The 18,307-nt window shown below is 34.8% G+C and overlaps 1 protein-coding gene across 5 annotated transcripts in view; it reads left to right on the top strand.

Annotated features, from left to right (window-relative positions):
- Positions 1-18,307, top strand: part of LOC114031886 (piezo-type mechanosensitive ion channel component 2) — a 527,965-nt gene that overhangs the window by 448,970 nt on the left and 60,688 nt on the right. For all 5 annotated transcript variants that reach the window (XM_027847078.1, XM_027847079.1, XM_027847077.1 and 2 more), the window contains 4 exons: positions 564-685; positions 1,812-1,883; positions 6,408-6,511; positions 17,907-18,021. In XM_027847078.1, coding sequence (XP_027702879.1) covers positions 564-685; positions 1,812-1,883; positions 6,408-6,511; positions 17,907-18,021 — 413 coding nt within the window. The remainder of the gene's footprint in view (positions 1-563; positions 686-1,811; positions 1,884-6,407; positions 6,512-17,906; positions 18,022-18,307) is intronic.

Raw genomic sequence — 18,307 nt, 5'->3', positions numbered from 1 at the left:
AAACACAAGTCTGCATTCTTCAAAACTGATATTCTGTGCTCCAAGTAGGAAATAATAATGACACTATGTATAAAGTGCTTTGAAAAATTAGATCCTATAAATATCAGTTATTATTTGATTCTTCTCCTATTTATGTTTGATGGGTTTCAGATCAGATAGATTTCAGATAGAAATTATTCTGTACCATTATCTCCATATCATAGATGAATACATTGGGGCTCTGAAATGTTCAATGATTCACCCATGGTCATACTACTTAGTGTGAAGTCTTCCTTCTACTGGTCTGCTATTATGTCCACTATTGCCATACTACAGGAATCTGAACATAAACTAGGGATAAAGTTTAACTTGGGATATTCTGAGTATCATTTTATTTTCACTTACTATTATCACCACCATCATCTTCAAATTCCCACAAGTAGGTAATAAATTTCAAAGGTGGTAGTGGGCTCTTTGTGGCTGCCTTAACACAATTGCCAGAGTATTTAAAAGTCTGTTAATGATTTTTACTGCATTCAGAAACATCACTGTCTAAATCAAAGGCTAATATTTCCTTTTATTAGAATGGACCGCATTAAAGCCAGGCAACAGAAATACAAAAAGGGGAAAGAGAGAATGCTGAGTTTGACCCAGGAGTCAGGTGAAGGACAGAGTCTTCAAAGAGTCTCTGAAGAGGATGATGAAAGTATGTCAAACCATTTTCTCGCCATTCAGCTACTTTGAAGTTGAGTCACATACAATATTTGGAAATCAGTAGAGTTGTGAAGAAAGGGTTTCTCTCAGTCCTAACATTGACAGTATATTTATTTTAGTGCAAGGTTTGCCTTTTTATATAAATTGAATAAGTCAGGATGTTTTGTAGGTGTTCTCTAAAGTGCATTTTAAAGCTTTAATGAAGCCCTGATTTAAAGCTGTTCATTATGCCAGGCAGGTCAAAACCAATACATTCTTTTTGGCTCAAGAGTCAGTTTGCTTGGAGAAAGACATATCATTTTAGCTTCTGGATCTTTGGAGGAGAAAGAATCAAATGACAGAGAACCAGTTGATTTGGAAAGAGAAGTAGTAATGTATTCATTTCTGGAATTTTCTCTAGTTCTTGTAAACTCTCTAAAATAAACAAATCACGTACATGTACATTGTATATTGACACCTAATGTCAGAATCTAAAATTGTGGATTGCTAGTGTTTCCAGTGTAACTTACCTTGCGAAATATATTATTGTAGCTAACTTGATTATGGTTTCAAATGTATTTTTGTGGGACTTTTCTTTTGGCATGGTTTTCAGTTGGGAAGGGCTTGAAGTAAAGAAATATCACACTTGTTTTCTAGATTATAATTTCCATCAGTCACTAATAAATTAGTATTTTCCAACCATATATTATCAATATCTATTATAAGTAAGTTGTCTGGCTTTTAGAATTACTATTTTAGATGAATTTTAACAAACTGGCATGTCTTTATCTCTTTAAACTTTATTTGTTATGTTTTAGTTTTATAGAATATTCATTGGTATATAACATATGGTGAAATGATGATCCCTTCATTTTATCTGTATCTAAATGTTCTAGCTTGAAAAGGAATAGCTGAAAATACAGAGCATTTTAAAATAAATGTTAGCCAATTCCTTTTGGGATTCAGCTGTGACCCCTGATACTTGAACACTTTTCAGACTATGCAGTTTCCTTTTCCTGACCCTTTAATGTGTTCTTAAAGTTTAGCTAGATTTGACAATAATGAGTTGTTAAATCATGGTGTTCAAAGCTTGTTTTCTCATTTTGTAAGAATTAATGTCTGGACATATTTCATTTTAGGAGAAGCAGACAAACAGAAAGCCAAGGGCAAAAAAAAGCAGTGGTGGCGGCCTTGGGTTGATCATGCTTCCAGTAGGTTTTCTCGATCCTCTTACAATTTCATCGATTTTAACCCTTATATCCTTGACCAGAATTCGGGCATTCCCATGACCTGTTTGTTCCATGCATGGTTTAATCATTGTGACTTGATAGGGGGCCTGCAAGTAGAAACTTACTATTACAAAGATCCCTGTGCACTTGTGTACAGGTAACTTATTAGGTATAGGTATTCTATGGTCATGTACAATGCCTACTCAAGAGAGCTGAAGCTAAACTAACCAATCCTTGAACACAATTTGTGGGTTACTAAGAGAAGGAAAATAACTATTATTTAATTCTGAGGTCCAGAAGGCTGACCAAGCTTAATTACTATATATTGTTTTATCCATGGCACCTAGATTTGGAAATACACTTATGTTAGAAATGGTCTCTGATACCAAGCAGATATTTGCAAATATTTTATGACTCCCTTTATAAGACAGTAACAGCTTATGACAATGAGTTTCTTCCTCCATTATAAATCTCAGAGCTTTGATTTTATTTGCATTGAGGGTTTTTTAAGCAAATAGCTAAATGTGAGAGTGGAAGATGAATACAATTTATTTTACTTCTTCCCATTTTCTTCTCCTTTCCAAAATTTCCCCAATGCTAGTGCTCTAAATTGCATTCCTGGAAGGTATTATGTCCTCTTAGTAGCTTATTGTTCAGTGATGATGAACTGGAATCAGAAATCAGAAAGTCCTTCCGAAAAGCAGAATTCGAGAGTCACACAGAATGTAAAAACTTCACCATAATAAATACGGCATTAGGAAGAAAATTATCTAATAAATGCCTTGTTTTAACTAATGCCATTTGCCATTTGGCCACATCACAACAATGGAAAAATAATCATTTCTATCTAGGATTTATTCAATCCATTAGTACGACGAGTTTCTCCAAACAACTATGTGACTTGACTGTGCTGCCATGACTGAAATTGACTAGACTGAAAAGTTTAGTAAAGCTGATCCATTAGGGCCTATCTCTAAAGCTGCCCTACCACCCAGAAATGACTTGGGTACTCAGCTTGCATGGGATTGACAAACCCTGCCAAATTGGATTTGAATTAAATTCCACTGAATAATACTGCCAAAATCTGGAGTCCATCAGTTTCTCCTTAAGCATATAAAATTGGCCTTAACCTTTCTTAACTATAACATAATTTCCTAAAACCAGCCAGGTAAATTTCCTGATACATTTTCAACAATTAAGCAACATTTCAGAATATAGTGTTGGCTAAGCATTACAAAGCTTTGATTCCAATATTCTTAAAGAAAGCCTAATGCTTTGTTGACAAACTCATGTATTCCTCTGGATAAAGTAAAGTTGCAATTTCCATGCCATCCCTTATATTGTACATTCTGTGTGACCATGTTATTTCTACACTGATAGATATTCATGTCAATCTCTTAAGGTACACTGTATGTCCATTTCTATCAAGTCACAAGTAAACTGTGCCTATCTTTCTGTTTCTAAAGGGCATATTGCTACTTTAGAGAGACTTATCCTTTTTCAAAAAGATTTCTCTTATCAATCATATTATACTGTCACCTGAGGTAACATCTCATGCCATTTTAATGTGGTACTATTTCTTTTTTTCATTTAAAAATGTATTTTGGAAGGAATTGGATAAGGTCTTTGTTAATCATCATACTAGTTGTTAGTACATTCAAGAATTTCCAGTACAAAGGTTATTATTGACTTTGGGTTTTCTGATTCATTTTACCCTCATTATATCATGTTCTTGGACACTGGTCTTAAACCAAATGTGCATCATTACAATACCTTATGGTGCAATAATGCAGAAATTTGTGTGATTCATAGTTTGGAACCAGATGCTAACTGTAATTTTAAAAGCTCCCTGCCAAGTGTTTTTCCTCTTAGTGTCTGCCAAAATACATCAGTAGCATCCTTCTGAGAAACAGACAAAAAACTAGCATATGATAGGTGGTGGGACTATACTATTCGAAAGGTACATTATTGTGGTCCACTGTTGTGATGTTTTTGGTGATTGGATTTGTCAGTACTATTTTATTAGGTGGTCAACATGAGTACTTCTGAAATAGCAATATGTAAATCTATGGAAGTTAATAATAACAACCAGGAGAATACTATTTGCATATTAGCAACATTATTAGAAATCATTGAATATCTTAATCGAGGCTTTGGGTTACTCAAATGTTCCCAGCTCCATATCTATGTGTACACATAAGATTGCATTATTGCTGTTCAATCATACCTTCCCTTTCAGTATTTCATATCTCCATATCTTTTATGTCCTTCCTAAAGCATCACCAGTCAAGCCTGTCTGGCATTGTTCAATACTGGCATTCTTAAATGGAGTTTTTAAGTGCCAGGTTTGTGGAGATGTGAACAGTAGGACTGTAAAGGGACTCGTGAAAGAGACCCATTGAAGTAATCTTGTCACCCCCTAGTCAGTGGCACCCCATACACTTTAGGGGGAGGATGTATCTGAAATACTGAGATATCTCGTATATTAATAGAATTTTATGAATAAAAGGGACCTTAGAAATCATCTAATCCAACTTCTTCATTTTATATATTATGAAATATATATGTATATGCACACACATATACATATGTATAATGACATGTTTGGTCTTAATGGTAAATGTCACCAACAGATGATTTTGCCATTTTAATTTGTTTTCTAGTCTACTGATAATTTTAAAAGACCATATAAGATTCTGTTTTCTTTTTCTGGGTAGTGGTGGAGGTTTGTGGTAATGCTACATATAATTCATAAAAATCACTGGAATGTATAAAAAAATTATCTCTGAAAGAATGTTCCCCTATTGAGCATAAAGCAAATAATTTTCTTCTAAAATATATGAAAACTCTGTGTTCATTTGTCCAACAAAATTCAGAAAACATTTTAGGAGGTATGATTGAATAAAATTTAAGCTGTTGTTGATTTTAGAGCCTATAATGAGGGTAAAATGTTGACTCATATATTACTCTGAATTTTTTCCAACTGAACATATGACATACACCCTATGTAATTCTTCTTGCTAATCTCTAAGTTTACATGAAGGCATAATTTTAATGGTCTTCCCCACTGTCAAATGTAAGGCTGTGACTTTAGTTTGTTCTCGCTTATTATTGTCTTCTGTTTGGTTTTGTTTATTTCCCCTTTTCAGGCCTGGGCCTATTGCCCTGGGCCTGTTACCTTACTCAAAACTAAAAATAAATGCTTCTGTTCAAGGATATAAGGCCCAGTTCATTCACTCTGCATCTTCATGAATGGAGGCTTCAGATTCTATCTGAAACCATGGGCAAAATTACTTTTATTTATTACTTTGTTTAGTGATATTCAAGCAATTCATTTTAAACAAGCCAAGGTTTTCCATTACCTCATTATTTTAAGTCCAAAAGATGAATAAACAAATGACATCACATTATGTAACATAAAAGATGGCCCAGCACTTGAAAGCCTAAATAAAAACCAAAAACTATATTATATTTTATGGATAATGATGGTACAATTTATGTAACATCAGAAATTTCTATGCTGGGTTTCTTGTCACTGATAAGACAAAGCTATAATATATTCATCTTAAATGGAAAAAGATTAAATTGATCAAATTCCTCTAAAATATTTGGATAGACCTTGCAACTTTCTCTGCTACAAACTCCTAACACAGACTGTGTTTACATGCAAGAGGAAAGAATAGACTATAGCAGGGCAAACATACTCCTTGCTCTTTTTGCTATATGTCATAATGATCAATATGGATCTCTGCGTGACAAAATATAGTTCTCAGATTCCACACCACCCCTAAAGAATATCAGTGGTGAGTCATGCTGATCCCATTTGTCATGCCACAGTCTCTTCTGCTAGCTGCATGTAGAAACAGGCATTGTGTTTAGTTTTCTTCTTACCTGCCCATTTCCTCCTCATGGCAATGTGGGTTAAAAAACAACCAACCAACCTATAATCCTCAATTGTTGCCATACTTGTCATGTCCAATGTGTTCCATGTACAGAAGCCAGGTCTACACAGCAGAAGGTGAAGTGGAAGGTTTCTAATGCCTACTTATAGCTCTGAATTATCTGCATTGGCTAACTATACAGCCAATTTCTGTGAGATAATTGCAAATCCTCCACTTCACTTTGGCCTTATCTATACGAACAAAATAACAAAATCGTGCCACCATTGATGAGTTATTTTGATCATTGTAATGATCGAATTGGGTTGCTGCACAGTTGATCTGATTGATTGGTACAGTCTATGAAGAAGGTTGAAAGTACCAGATTGACTTTGCTTTGGCCAATTCGGTTAAGTGGTATAGACATGGCCTTTGTGCTTTAACTTAGTCATAGTGGCACTAAGTAATATTAGCCTGACAGTGAGTTCTGTTCACTTCGTTTTTCTTCCTCTATCCTAATGACCCTTTGTTGACTGTATGTTGGTATATCTTTGTGTGTCATTCAGAAAAGAGCCCCTAATGTTCCTTATATTTTTCAAGAAATAAGTAAATGTTTTGTTTTGCTTAGTGGTCAGGAGTGGAGATTATTATTTGTTTGAGACGGACAGTGAAGAGGAAGAAGAAGAAGAAGAAAAAAAAGAGGAAGAACCACCAAGAAAGTCAGCATTCCAGGTAAATGTGGGCTGGAGTAGATAAATATGTACGGTTTATAAGTTGGAAGAGCTGCTCTGACTGACTGAGCTTGATTGGACGTCTAAGCTTTTCTGGTCAGGACCATGCTTATTACAGCCCCCAGAAGTATGTAATCTCTGTCTGGAACTGGTTATTATAAGTGAACGTTTTTGTCAGCTTATTGATATTGCTGTTTGCTTTCAGTTCTGTTAGAATTACTTACATACAGGAATATTTTAGGGGCCCAGTCTTAATTCACTTGCTTTAAAAGATTTTTAATAGTTGTCATAAGACATTTCTGTGAATGAACTTCAATGTTACTTTTTTGGAAAAAGCACATAGGGTCAAGATAGTGGAGTGAGGAAGGAACCCTTTGAAGCCTTCCTAGATTCCCCTCCAGACTACTAGAAAACCACCTCAGAATTGATCTAGGAGCAGGGAAGCAGTTTACCAGCCCAGGAGGAAAGGTCTGTCTCACTGAGGTGGGAAGGGAGCAAGGTCTAAGAGCAGAAGCAACAGCAGCCAGCCTCACAGGAGGGGGCCTGCAGAAAGGCTCTAAGCCTGGGGCAGTCTACCAGGGATGCCCCACCCTCCTGCAAGCTAGCAACCCCCTAGGCAAGTGAGTAATCTGTGCAGCAGAGCAAAGTTCCACTCCAGTGACCCCACCCCCAGCACAAGCAAGGCCTTGACCCCATTGTTGACCTATAGTGAAGCCCCACCCCAGGGCTGGTCAACAGTGAGACCCCCACCCCTAGGGCCTACCTGTAGAGAAACCCTGTTTCCATAGAAACCCAGCAGCAGGGCCCCACCCCTGGAGCAGGCCAGAAGCTAAACCCCAGGCACCCAGGGGAGGACAACAGAGAGGCCCCACCCCCCCAGCACAAACCAAAAGGGAAACCTACCCTTCGGAGAAAGCAAGCAGCAAAGCCCTGTAGCCCAGTGAAAGTCAGCAGTAAGATCCAGAGCCCCAGCATAAAAAGCCTGGGACGGTGCTAGATCAGAGTCCAATCCTCACATAAAAAACACCAAGTCACAAAAAAAAGGGCAGGGAAAAAAAGGAGCAAAAAGCAAGAAAAAAAAAAAGAAAGAGCTTGACTGTACAAAGTTACTGTGGTGATAGAGAAGATCAAGGCATAAACTTGAAAGAGGACAATGGTGTTAAAATGACTACATGTGAAGCCTCAAAGAAAAACATAATTTGGTCTCAGGCCCAGAATTCCTGGAAGAGCTTAAAAAGGATTTTTAAAAGCAAATTTAAAAAGTAGAAGAAAAATTGGGAAAAGAAATGAGAGTAATGCAAGTGAATCATGAAAAAGGAGTCACTAGCATGGGAAAAGATATACAAAAAATTACCAAAGAAAATAACTCCCTAAAAATGGAAATTGGCCAAATAGAAAAGGAAGTACAAAAGCTCACTGAAGAAAATAATTCCTAAAAATTTAGAATTGGGCAAGTGGAAACTAATGACTCTATGAGACATCAAGATATGATATTGCAAAATCAAAAAAGTAAAATGTAGAAGAAAATGTGAAATTTCTCATTGGAGAAACAACTGACCTAGAAAATAGATCCAAGAGAGATAATATAAGAATTATTGGATTACCTGAAAGCCATGATCAAAAAAGAAAAAAGGCCTGGACAACATCTTTCAAGAAATTATCAAAGAAAATTGCTCTGATTTATTTGAACCAGAAGGCAAAATATAAATTGAAAGAATCCCCTGATAACCTCCTGAAAGAGATCTCAAAATGAAAATTCCAAGGAACATCATAACCAAGTTCCAGAGCTCACAGGTCTAGGAGAAGGTACTGCAAGCAGCCAAAAATAAACAGTTCAAATATAATGGAGCTACTGTCAAGATAACACTGGATTTGACAGCTTCCACATTAAAGAATGGGAGGGTTTGGAATATGATGTACCAGAATGGAAAGGAGTTAGGATTACAACCAAGAATCACCTACCCAGAAAAACTGAATATAATCTTTGGGGGGGGGGGGGAATGGACAGTTAACAAAATAGAGGATTTTAAAGCATTTCTAATTAAAAGACTCAAACTGAATAAAAATTCTGACTTCCAAATACAAGACTAAAGTGAAACATAAAAAGGTAACAAAGAAAAAAGAAAGAGAAAACATAAGTTCAATAAGGTTAAACTTTATATTTCTCTATGGAAACATAATATTTGTAACTCTTAGCAACTTTATTACTATAAGAGCTATTAAGAGTATATGTATACAGAAGGTATGGATATAAGGTGACTTTGATGGGATAATACCCCAAAAAAATACCAAAATAAAGGGGTAAGAAAGAAAATTGCACTGGAAAAAGGAGAGAGGAGATTGAATGGGGTAAATTATTTCACATAAAAGAAGCATGAAAGAACTATTATAATGGGGGTAGGGGAAGCTGCAGGGGTGGGGAAGCTGCAGGGGTGGGAGGTGGTGGGCAAAGTTTAAACCTTAGTCTCATCCAATTTACTCAAAGAGGATACAACATACATATTCAGTTGGTTATAGAAATCTCTCTTACCCTATAAGGAAGTAAAAAGGGATGGGAATATTAGAAGGGGGTGGTGGACTAATAAAAGAAAGGATATATTGGGAAAGATGATGATCAGAAATAAAAAGGAAAGGGTGGGGTGTGAGAGAGAGAGAAGGATAAACAGGCAAAAAATAGCATGGAGGGAAACGTAGTTATCATAACTATAAATGTGAATGTGATGAACTCATCCATAAAACTGAAGCATATAGAAGAATGAATTAAAAACCAGAATCTTACAATATACTGTTTATAAGAAACACATCTGAAGTAGAGAGATATACACAAGGTAAAAGTAAAGAGCTGGGGCAGAATCTATTATGTTTCAGCTGAAGGAAAGAAAACAGGGGTAGCAATCCTGATCTCAGACAAAGCAAAAGCAGAAAGAGATCTAATTAAAAGAGATAAGAAAGGAAACTATATTTTGCTGAAAGGTACCATAGATGATGAAATCATATGATTATTAAACATGTATGCACCAAATAGTATAGCATGTAAATTTTTGAAGGAAAAGTTGAATGAGTTACAGGAGTAAATAGATAATAAAACTGTACCATTGGAGGACCTCACTTTCCCCTCTCAGAACCAGATAAATCTAACCAAAAAAATTAACAAGAAAGAAGTTAAGGAGGTGAATAAAATTCTGGAAAAGTTAGATATGATAGATATCTGGAGAAAATTGAATGGGAATAGAAAGGAATATACTTTTTTTCTCAGTTGTACATGGCACTTACACAAAAACTGATCATGTATTAGGTACATTTAAAACCTCAAAATCAAATGCAGAAAAGCAGAAATAGTAAAGCATCCTCTTCAGATCATAATACAATAAAAATACATTTAATAATGGACAATGGAAAGAGAGATTAAAAATTAATTGAAAATTAAATAGTCTAATCCTAAAAAGCAAGTGAGTCAAAGAACAAATCGTAGAAACAACTGATAATTTCATTAAAGAAAATGACAACAATGAGGCAACACACCAAAATTTATGGGAAACGGTCGAAGTGGTACTTAGGGGAAATTTTATATCTCTAATTGTTTAATCAATAAAATAGAGAAAAAGCAGATCGATTAATCGGCATGCAACTAAAAAAACTAGAAAAAGAACAAATTAAAAATCCTCAGCTAAAAAACAAATTAGAAATCCTGAACATCAAAGGGAAGAGTAGTAAAATTAAAAGTAAGGAAACCATTGAACTAATAAATAAAACTCAAAGCTGGTTTTATGAAAAAAAAAACAATAAAATAGATAAACATTGGTTAATTTGATTTAAAAAAGGAAAAAGAAAACAAAATTACTAGTATCAAAAATGAAAGGGATGAATTCACCACCAATGAAGAGGAAATTAGTCCAATTGTTGGGAGCTATTTGCCCATTTACATGCCAATAAATTTGTCAATTTAAATGAAATAGATGAATATCTACAAAAACATAAATTACTCAGATTAACAGAAGAAATAAAATACTTAATTCAATCTTAGAAAGACAAATTAAACAAGCCATCAATAAATTTCCTAAGAAAAAAATCCCCAGGACCAGATGGACTCACAAGCAAATACCAATACTATGTAAACTATTTCAAAAAATAGGCAAAGGAGTTTTACCAAATCCCTTTTACAACACAGATACGGTGCTGATCCCCAAACCAGGAAGAGCTAAAAGAAAGAAAGAAAATTATAGGCCAATTTCCCTAATGAACATTGTTGCAAACCAGCAAAGAGATTACATCAATATATCACAAGGATCATACATTATGACCAGGAATGATCAATATTAGGAAAACTATCAGTGTAATAGATTATATCAATAAAAAACCATCAAAAATCATATGATTATCTCAATAGATGCAGAAAAAGCCTTTGACTAGGTGGTGCAGTGGATAGAGCTCCAGTCTTGGAATCAGGAGGACCTGAGTTCAAATCCAACCTCAGACACTTGACACTTACTAGCTGTGTGACCCTGGGCAAGTCACTTAACCCTGATTGCCCCACCAAAAAGTGAAAACAAAAACAAAAGCCACACTAGAGAGCATAGGAATAAATGGAGCTTGCCTTAAAATGATAAATAATATTTACCTAAAACCATCAGCAAGCATTATCTGTAATGGGGATAAGCTAGAAGGCTTCCCAATACAATCAGGGGTAAAGCAAGGATGCCAATTATCACCTCTATCACTTAATATTGTACTAGAAATGTTAACTGCATCAATAGGAGAAGAAAAAAAAACAAGAAAACTAGAATAGGCAATAAGGAAACAAAACTATCATTCTTTGTAGATGATATGATGTTATACTTAAAAAACCCTAGAGAATCTACTAAAAAACTAGTTGAAATTATTAACAACTTTAGCAAAGTAGTAGGATACAAAATAAACCCATATAAATCATCAGCATGTCTATATATTACCAACAAAGTCCAGAAGCAAAAGGTAGAGAAATTCCATTTAAAATAACTATAGACAATATAAAATACTTGAGAGTCTATCTGCTAAGATAGACCCAGAAACCATATGAATACAACTATAAAACACTTTTCATACAAATAAAGTCAGATCTTAACAACTGGAAAAATATTAATTACTCATGGGTAGGCCAATCCAATATAATAAAAATGCCAATTCTAGCTAAATTAATCTATTTATTCAGTTCTATACCAATCAAACTATCAAAAATTATTTTATAGACCTAGTGAAAAATAATAATAAAAGTCATCTGGAAGAATAAAAGCTCAAGGATATCAAGGGAATCAATGAAAAAAATGTGAAAGAAAGTGGTCTAGCCATACCAGATCTCAAACTGTATTATAAAGTGGTAATTATCAAAACAATCTGGTACTGGCTACAAAATAGAGTGGTGAATCAGTGGCATAGATTAGGTACAAATTGTATTATTGTAAATGGCAATATTAATCTAGTATATGACAAAATCAAAGATCCAAGCTTTTTGAAAAAAAACTCATTATTTAACAAAAATTGCTAGGAAAACTAGAAAACAGTCTGGCAGAAGCTAGGTAGAGACCAGCATCTCACACCATATACCAAGATAAGGTCAAAACAGGTACATGATTTACACATAAAGGGTGATACCATAAGCAAATTAAGAGAGCATGGAATAGTTTATTTGTCAAATTTATGAATAAAGGAAAAATTTAGGACCAAAGAAGACATAGAAAGCATTACAAAATGTAAAAGAGATAATTTTTATTATATAAAATTAAAGAGTTTTTGTATAAACAAAACCAATACAATCAAAATCATAAGGAAAGCAGAAAACTGGGGGGAAATTTTTGCAACAAGTGTCTCTGAGAAAGGCCTCATTTCTCTACTACATAGAGAACCGAGTCAAATGTATAAAAATATAAATCATTCACCAATTGAAAAAAGGTCAAAGATTATAAACAAGCAGTTTTCAGACAAAGAAATCAAAGCTATTTATAGTCATATGAAAAAATGCTCTAGATCAATATTGATCAGAGAAATGCAAATTAAAAACAACTCTGAGCTACCACCTTACACTTATTAGAGTGACTAATATGACAAAAAGAAAATGATGGATGTTGGATGGGATGTGGGAAAACTGGGACACTAATGCCCTATTGGTAAAGTTGTGAACTGATCCAACCAATCTGGAGAGCAATTTGGAACTATACCCAAAGGGTTATGATATTGTGCTTTACCCTTTGATCCAGCAATACAACTGCTAGGTCTGTATCCTAGAACATCCAAAAAAAGGCAAAAGGACCTATTTGTACAAAAATATTTATAGCAGTTCTTTTTGTGTTGGCTAAGAATTGGAAATCAAAAGAATGCCCATCATTTGGGGAATGGCCTAATATACTGTGGTATATGATTGTAATGGAAGATCATTGAGCTATTAGAAATGACAAGCAACTGATCCAACCATTTTGGAGAGCAATTTGGAAATATGCCCAAAGAGCTATAAAACTGTGCATACCCTTCGACCTAGCAATATCCACTTCTAGGGCTGTATCCCAAAGAGATCATAAAAATGGGAAAAGGACCCACATGTACAAAAATATTTGTAGCAGCTCTTTCTGTAGTGGCAAAGAATTGGACATTGGGGGGATGCCCATCAATTGGGGAATGGCTGAACAAGTTGTGGTATATGAATATAACTGAATACCATTGTGCTACAAGAAGTGATTAGCAAGTGGACTTCAGAAAAACCTGCAAAGACTTGTATGGACTGATGCTGAGTGAAGTGAGCAGAACCAGGAAAAAGTTGTACATAGTAACAGCCACATTGTGTGATGAATAACTTTGGTAGACTTATCTCCTCTCAGCAATGAGAGGATCTAAAAAAATCTCCAAAAGTCTCGTGATGGAAAATGGTATCCACATCCAGAGAAAGAGCTATGGAGTCTGAATACAGACGGAAGCATGCTATTTGCTCCTTTTTTTCTTTCTTCTGTTTTGTTTTGTTTCTTCTTTCTTATGGTTCTTCCTATTGGTTCTAATTCTTCTTTAAAACATGACTAATGTGAAAATATGTTTAATAGGAATGTATATGTAGAGCTTATATCAGATTGCATGCTGTTTTAGGGAGGGAGGGGGAGAAAATTTAAAACTCAAAAGCTTATGGAATGAACATTGAAAACTAAAAATAAATTAACTAATTCAAAATGGTTAAAAAAAAAGGAAGATAGAAATGACAAGCAAGATTATTTCAGAAAAACCTGGAAAGACTTACCTGAACTGATGCATGGTGAAGTGAACAGAACCAAAAGAATATTGTACACAGAAGCAATATTGCTTGATGAAGAACTGTGAATGATTTAGTTATTCTCAACAATGCAATGATCCAAGACAAAACCAAAGGACTAATGAAGGAGCATATTATCTGCCTCCAGAGAAAGAACTGATAATTGATTGAATACAGATTGAAGCATGCTGTATTTTTCACTTTCTTTTTTCATTTTTTCTTCTATTCAAATCTTCTTATACAAAATGACTAATATGGAAATGTTTTACATAATTGCACATGTATAACCTATATCTGATTGCCTACCATCTCAGGGACAGGGAAGAGGAGGGAAGGAGGAAGGGAAGGATAGAATTTGGAATTCAAAACTTTAAATAAAATGTTAAAAAAAAATTCACAGGACAACATCTATTCTTTGGAATTGCTTTAGACAATTTCAATGAAATCCTTCTCTGATACTGCAAGAGTCAATCATGATGACCCACAAGTCCATAACCATGTGGTTGTCAAGCAAAGGATCATGTTAAAATCATTTTGTCATTTTCAAATAGGGCTCATTTATACATTTGTTTTCAGTGGTGTATGAACTGACACTACTGATCTCACCAATGAATATAATTAAGGATAACTATTATTCTGCTATGCTGCATTTTCAGGAGCTCTGTCTCCTTTCTATAAGTCAGCCAGATAATGGAGTGGATATTTAATCACTTTGATATTGATGGGATTTCATATGTATAATCATAAGAATGTAGTAGTTTTATTTTATATATTAGCAATACATTTTGGCATGCCATTTGTAATAATAATGTTTGTCATTTTACTAGATATGTAATGGTTCAGATAATGGAATTGGGGAAGTAAAGGCAGTGTAAATCTGGTGATGACATCTTTCTAGGTGCCTAAGCTCTTATCTACCTATCTTCAATAGAAAGAAAAACAAAGAGCTGAGTTCTAAGTAGTCATATATGTATGCCTCTTTATCCTTTCTGTGTTTTAAAGAAATTCTACATTGTCTCTTTTTTTGTTGTGTGCATGGATAGCTGTTGTGCTAAATACTAATGACTCATTTTTGTTTATTTTTCTTCTAACATGATTTCTAATCACTACCTCTCATTTAGCTATCAAGAGAAAGAAATGGATTGCCTTGACTATTTTTCATAGATTATATGCATGACATCGAGCATATTTCTTTTTATTCCTAACTTATAAATTGAGCACATCTCTGCTGGCATGGTTCTTAACCTTAGCAGTTGTCATTTTTCCCTAATGGTAATCTAACAATAGAGATAAATTCATTTGGAAGTTTTGTATTACAGTACTGATTTTGGTTTTTTCTACTAATTATTTTCACTTTGTCCTTCTTTGTAGAGAGCTATTGGGAAGTTTGCATCAGCCATTTTAGCCTTGCCAAAGTCTGTCATTAAACTTCCCAAAACTATTCTTCAGTACTTAATCAGAGCTGCAAAGGTATTTTAATGTTTCACTGACATGTAGCAATACCCTTCTCTTTTTAGGAATTTAGTCAAACATCCCCCATTGCCCTGTATCTGCATTTTCCCTTCTCTATAGATAATGAACTAATAATGTTGAAAATTACTTATTGCCCTAACTCTCCCAAAATGAGTTTTCTCAAGTGGTATAACTATCATGCATTTTTCTTGTTTTCATGCCACAATTGGAGGCCATCAAGAAATAGAAAGAGAAAATGCAGATATCCATATTTTTCTAGCCTTTTAATAATACTGCATAAGCCACATCTGGCTCATAGAAGGGTCACATCTGGCTGCATGCATCAGTTATGAGGCATAGAAAGTATGGTTATCTTTCTCAGAAGCTGGTAAAACTCTGGAGTGTGCTGCTAAAGTACCAATTTTGTCCAGACCTTATTTTCTGGCTCGGTAACCTTTTGATCTCAGTATTCAAGACTCAGACTTCATTTTCCCTTTACCCTCCTTGAATTCATCACACCATTTCTAAAGGACTGGAGGCTTGGTATAGTACTTCCAAGTCGCCAGGACCCATACATAAGTTCAGTGAGACCTTTTTAAAGACAGTATCAAATACATAACTGATCTACACATCCTAAGCACAAATGTCAACAAGATCACTTTTATAGTCCCTTTGCAAACATTCATTCATATTTTGTTATTTAATAGAAAGCTGCTTTGAGAGCAGTCTGATATAAGGCTCTTCCTCTCTCTGGGCTTCAGTTTCCCTATCTCTATAATGGAGGAGTTAAGCAATATTATCTCTAGGATTGAGGTCTGGTTTGAATGTAAAAATCTCTATTACAGTTATGATATGATGCTAATTTTGTGGTTTTAATATTCAAAGTAGTTAGTTCAACAGATTTTTTTTTTGTTTTCCCCTCACCTTATTTTATAAGTCCCTTATCTTACACTGATACTTAAGATTTTATCAATAAGTAAAAGAGGTGATAATCAATCAGTTAATATGTATTAAGAGCCTACTATGTGACAAGCACTGCTCCAGGTGTTGGAGGTACAAATACACTAAATGAAACAGTCCCTATTCACACTTCAAATTACATCTTAGTATCTTCTTACCCAATTAAAGCAGGTACTGAATCTCAATCCAAAGCTCCCATTTTATTTACATTGAAGACTCCAGGGTGTACACTGGCAATTAGGTGTCCTACTTTACTAATTCCTTAAGTCTGAAGTGTTATGGACTAGTTTGCTTAAATTGAGAGAAACTTAAACCTGTTATTCACATTTTCTTATTTAAACCTTGCCCTCTAAATGCCAATTCACTTGTCATTAAAAAGAACAGTTTTAGAATAGAATATTTTCTTGCCTCTTAGGTTTTGCATTTGGAATGAAAGGAAATATTATATTCATTCTCTGTCCCTAAGATTCACATTTCTACCACTGAGGGGAAAAAAGGAAACATTTCTCCTTACTAAAACAGTCCTCACATTTACATTCCTGAAGTAACTAGGTTCCCCTTGTACACCTGAACCCAAAATTCAAAATGTTTGCTTATGCTGTATTTCATAATAACAATAGCTATCATTTATATAATAATTTAAGATTTGCAAAGCATTTTGTGTATTTTACCTAATTTGATCCTCACAATAAAATTGTTTCATTCATTAGGCATCTCAAAAAAAAACAGAAAAAATATTTATGGATCTAAAAGAACATCCACAAACCAAACTTTTTTTTTCTTCTATAATCCAGCTTCCCTGAGACCCAGGTGTATCCATGGGTGCATGAGGGCATGCTTGCTTGGCTTGTGATATTAGATATCCTTGGGAACTGGCTTTTCCTTTTGCATGAGTTTGTGGCATCCTTAGATACTGCTCAAGATGTGTTATATGTTGGTATCATCCATGTTATGATAACTATTTTCAGCTCTTGAATGAAAGTTATAAAAGTCAACCAAAAGCACTGACTTATCTTTAGACTGTCTTGCAATAACTTATTAACCCTGTTAGTTCACACTTGCTTGGTGATGTTGGAAAAAAAGTGATTATGTATGCTTATGTATGTGTATGTGTGTACACACAGACATGCATAATTGTATATAACACTACTGTTTTACTCTAACAAAGACATCTGTACAGCTGTTGGTAAAATTCAACTTATGTCTGCTGATGGAATTTATTACAGATATGTAAAACCAATGTTTCCAAAGTAAATGAAAGCACTGGAAATATTTCATTTATCTGTAATACCTTGTCTTTTGTGGTGGAGAAAGAAGGGACAGAAAAGTGATTACTGGTCAGACTTGCAGTTTCTTGTCTAATTGTAAAACAGAAGAGGCAGAAATAAGATTATGACAAATGGACCCCCTGGTGGTCAAGGAGCATGGGAGAAGTGGTAGCATGTACCCTAATTTCATTGCATGCATTTATATGGGTTCTTGTGAAACTTGTTCCTCCTTCAGCTGTTTTCATATTTGGTTTTATGCTAATGAAAATGTCATAGACAAACTCAGCAGGCCTGAGTGGAGGATGGGATATTGTGATGTGTTTGGGATTGGAAACATGCTCACACCTGCAGATGTGAGTGTGTCCCTGTTGATATTCCTAGGTGTGGAACACTTTACTGTTTACTTTAACAGTATTCAAAATCTGAAAAATGAATGATGTTGTTCCCTCTAGTTTGTTTATCAGGCCTGGATTACTGATCCCAAAACAGCTCTCAGACAGAGAAGAAAGGAGAAGAAAAGGTCTGCAAGAGAAGAGCAAAAACGGAGGTGGAAAGGATCTGGGGAGGGTATGTTTGATTCTGCATGACCCTTGGAAGTTAATACTCCTGTTTCTGCCTTCATAAAACATGAAGATAATCTGAAGAACACATGAGATTGATGGAAATGACATAGAATATAACCTCCACATAGACAGAAAGCCTATAGATCAAGATTACATAAATATTGAGAGGAAGAGAAGAAGGAAGGAAGAAATAGGAAAGGAGGGGAAGGGCAGAGGGAGGGAGGGGAGAGAAGAGGAAAAGAGAGGAAAGGAAAGGAAAGGAAAGGAAAGGAAAGGAAAGGAAAGGAAAG

Source organism: Vombatus ursinus, unplaced genomic scaffold (assembly GCF_900497805.2).
Source record: "Vombatus ursinus unplaced genomic scaffold, bare-nosed wombat genome assembly UNPS02015255.1, whole genome shotgun sequence".
Taxonomy (NCBI): Eukaryota; Metazoa; Chordata; class Mammalia; order Diprotodontia; family Vombatidae; genus Vombatus; species Vombatus ursinus.
Note: the sequence above shows the minus strand (reverse complement) of the source record. Positions and strands in the feature narration are given on the sequence as shown.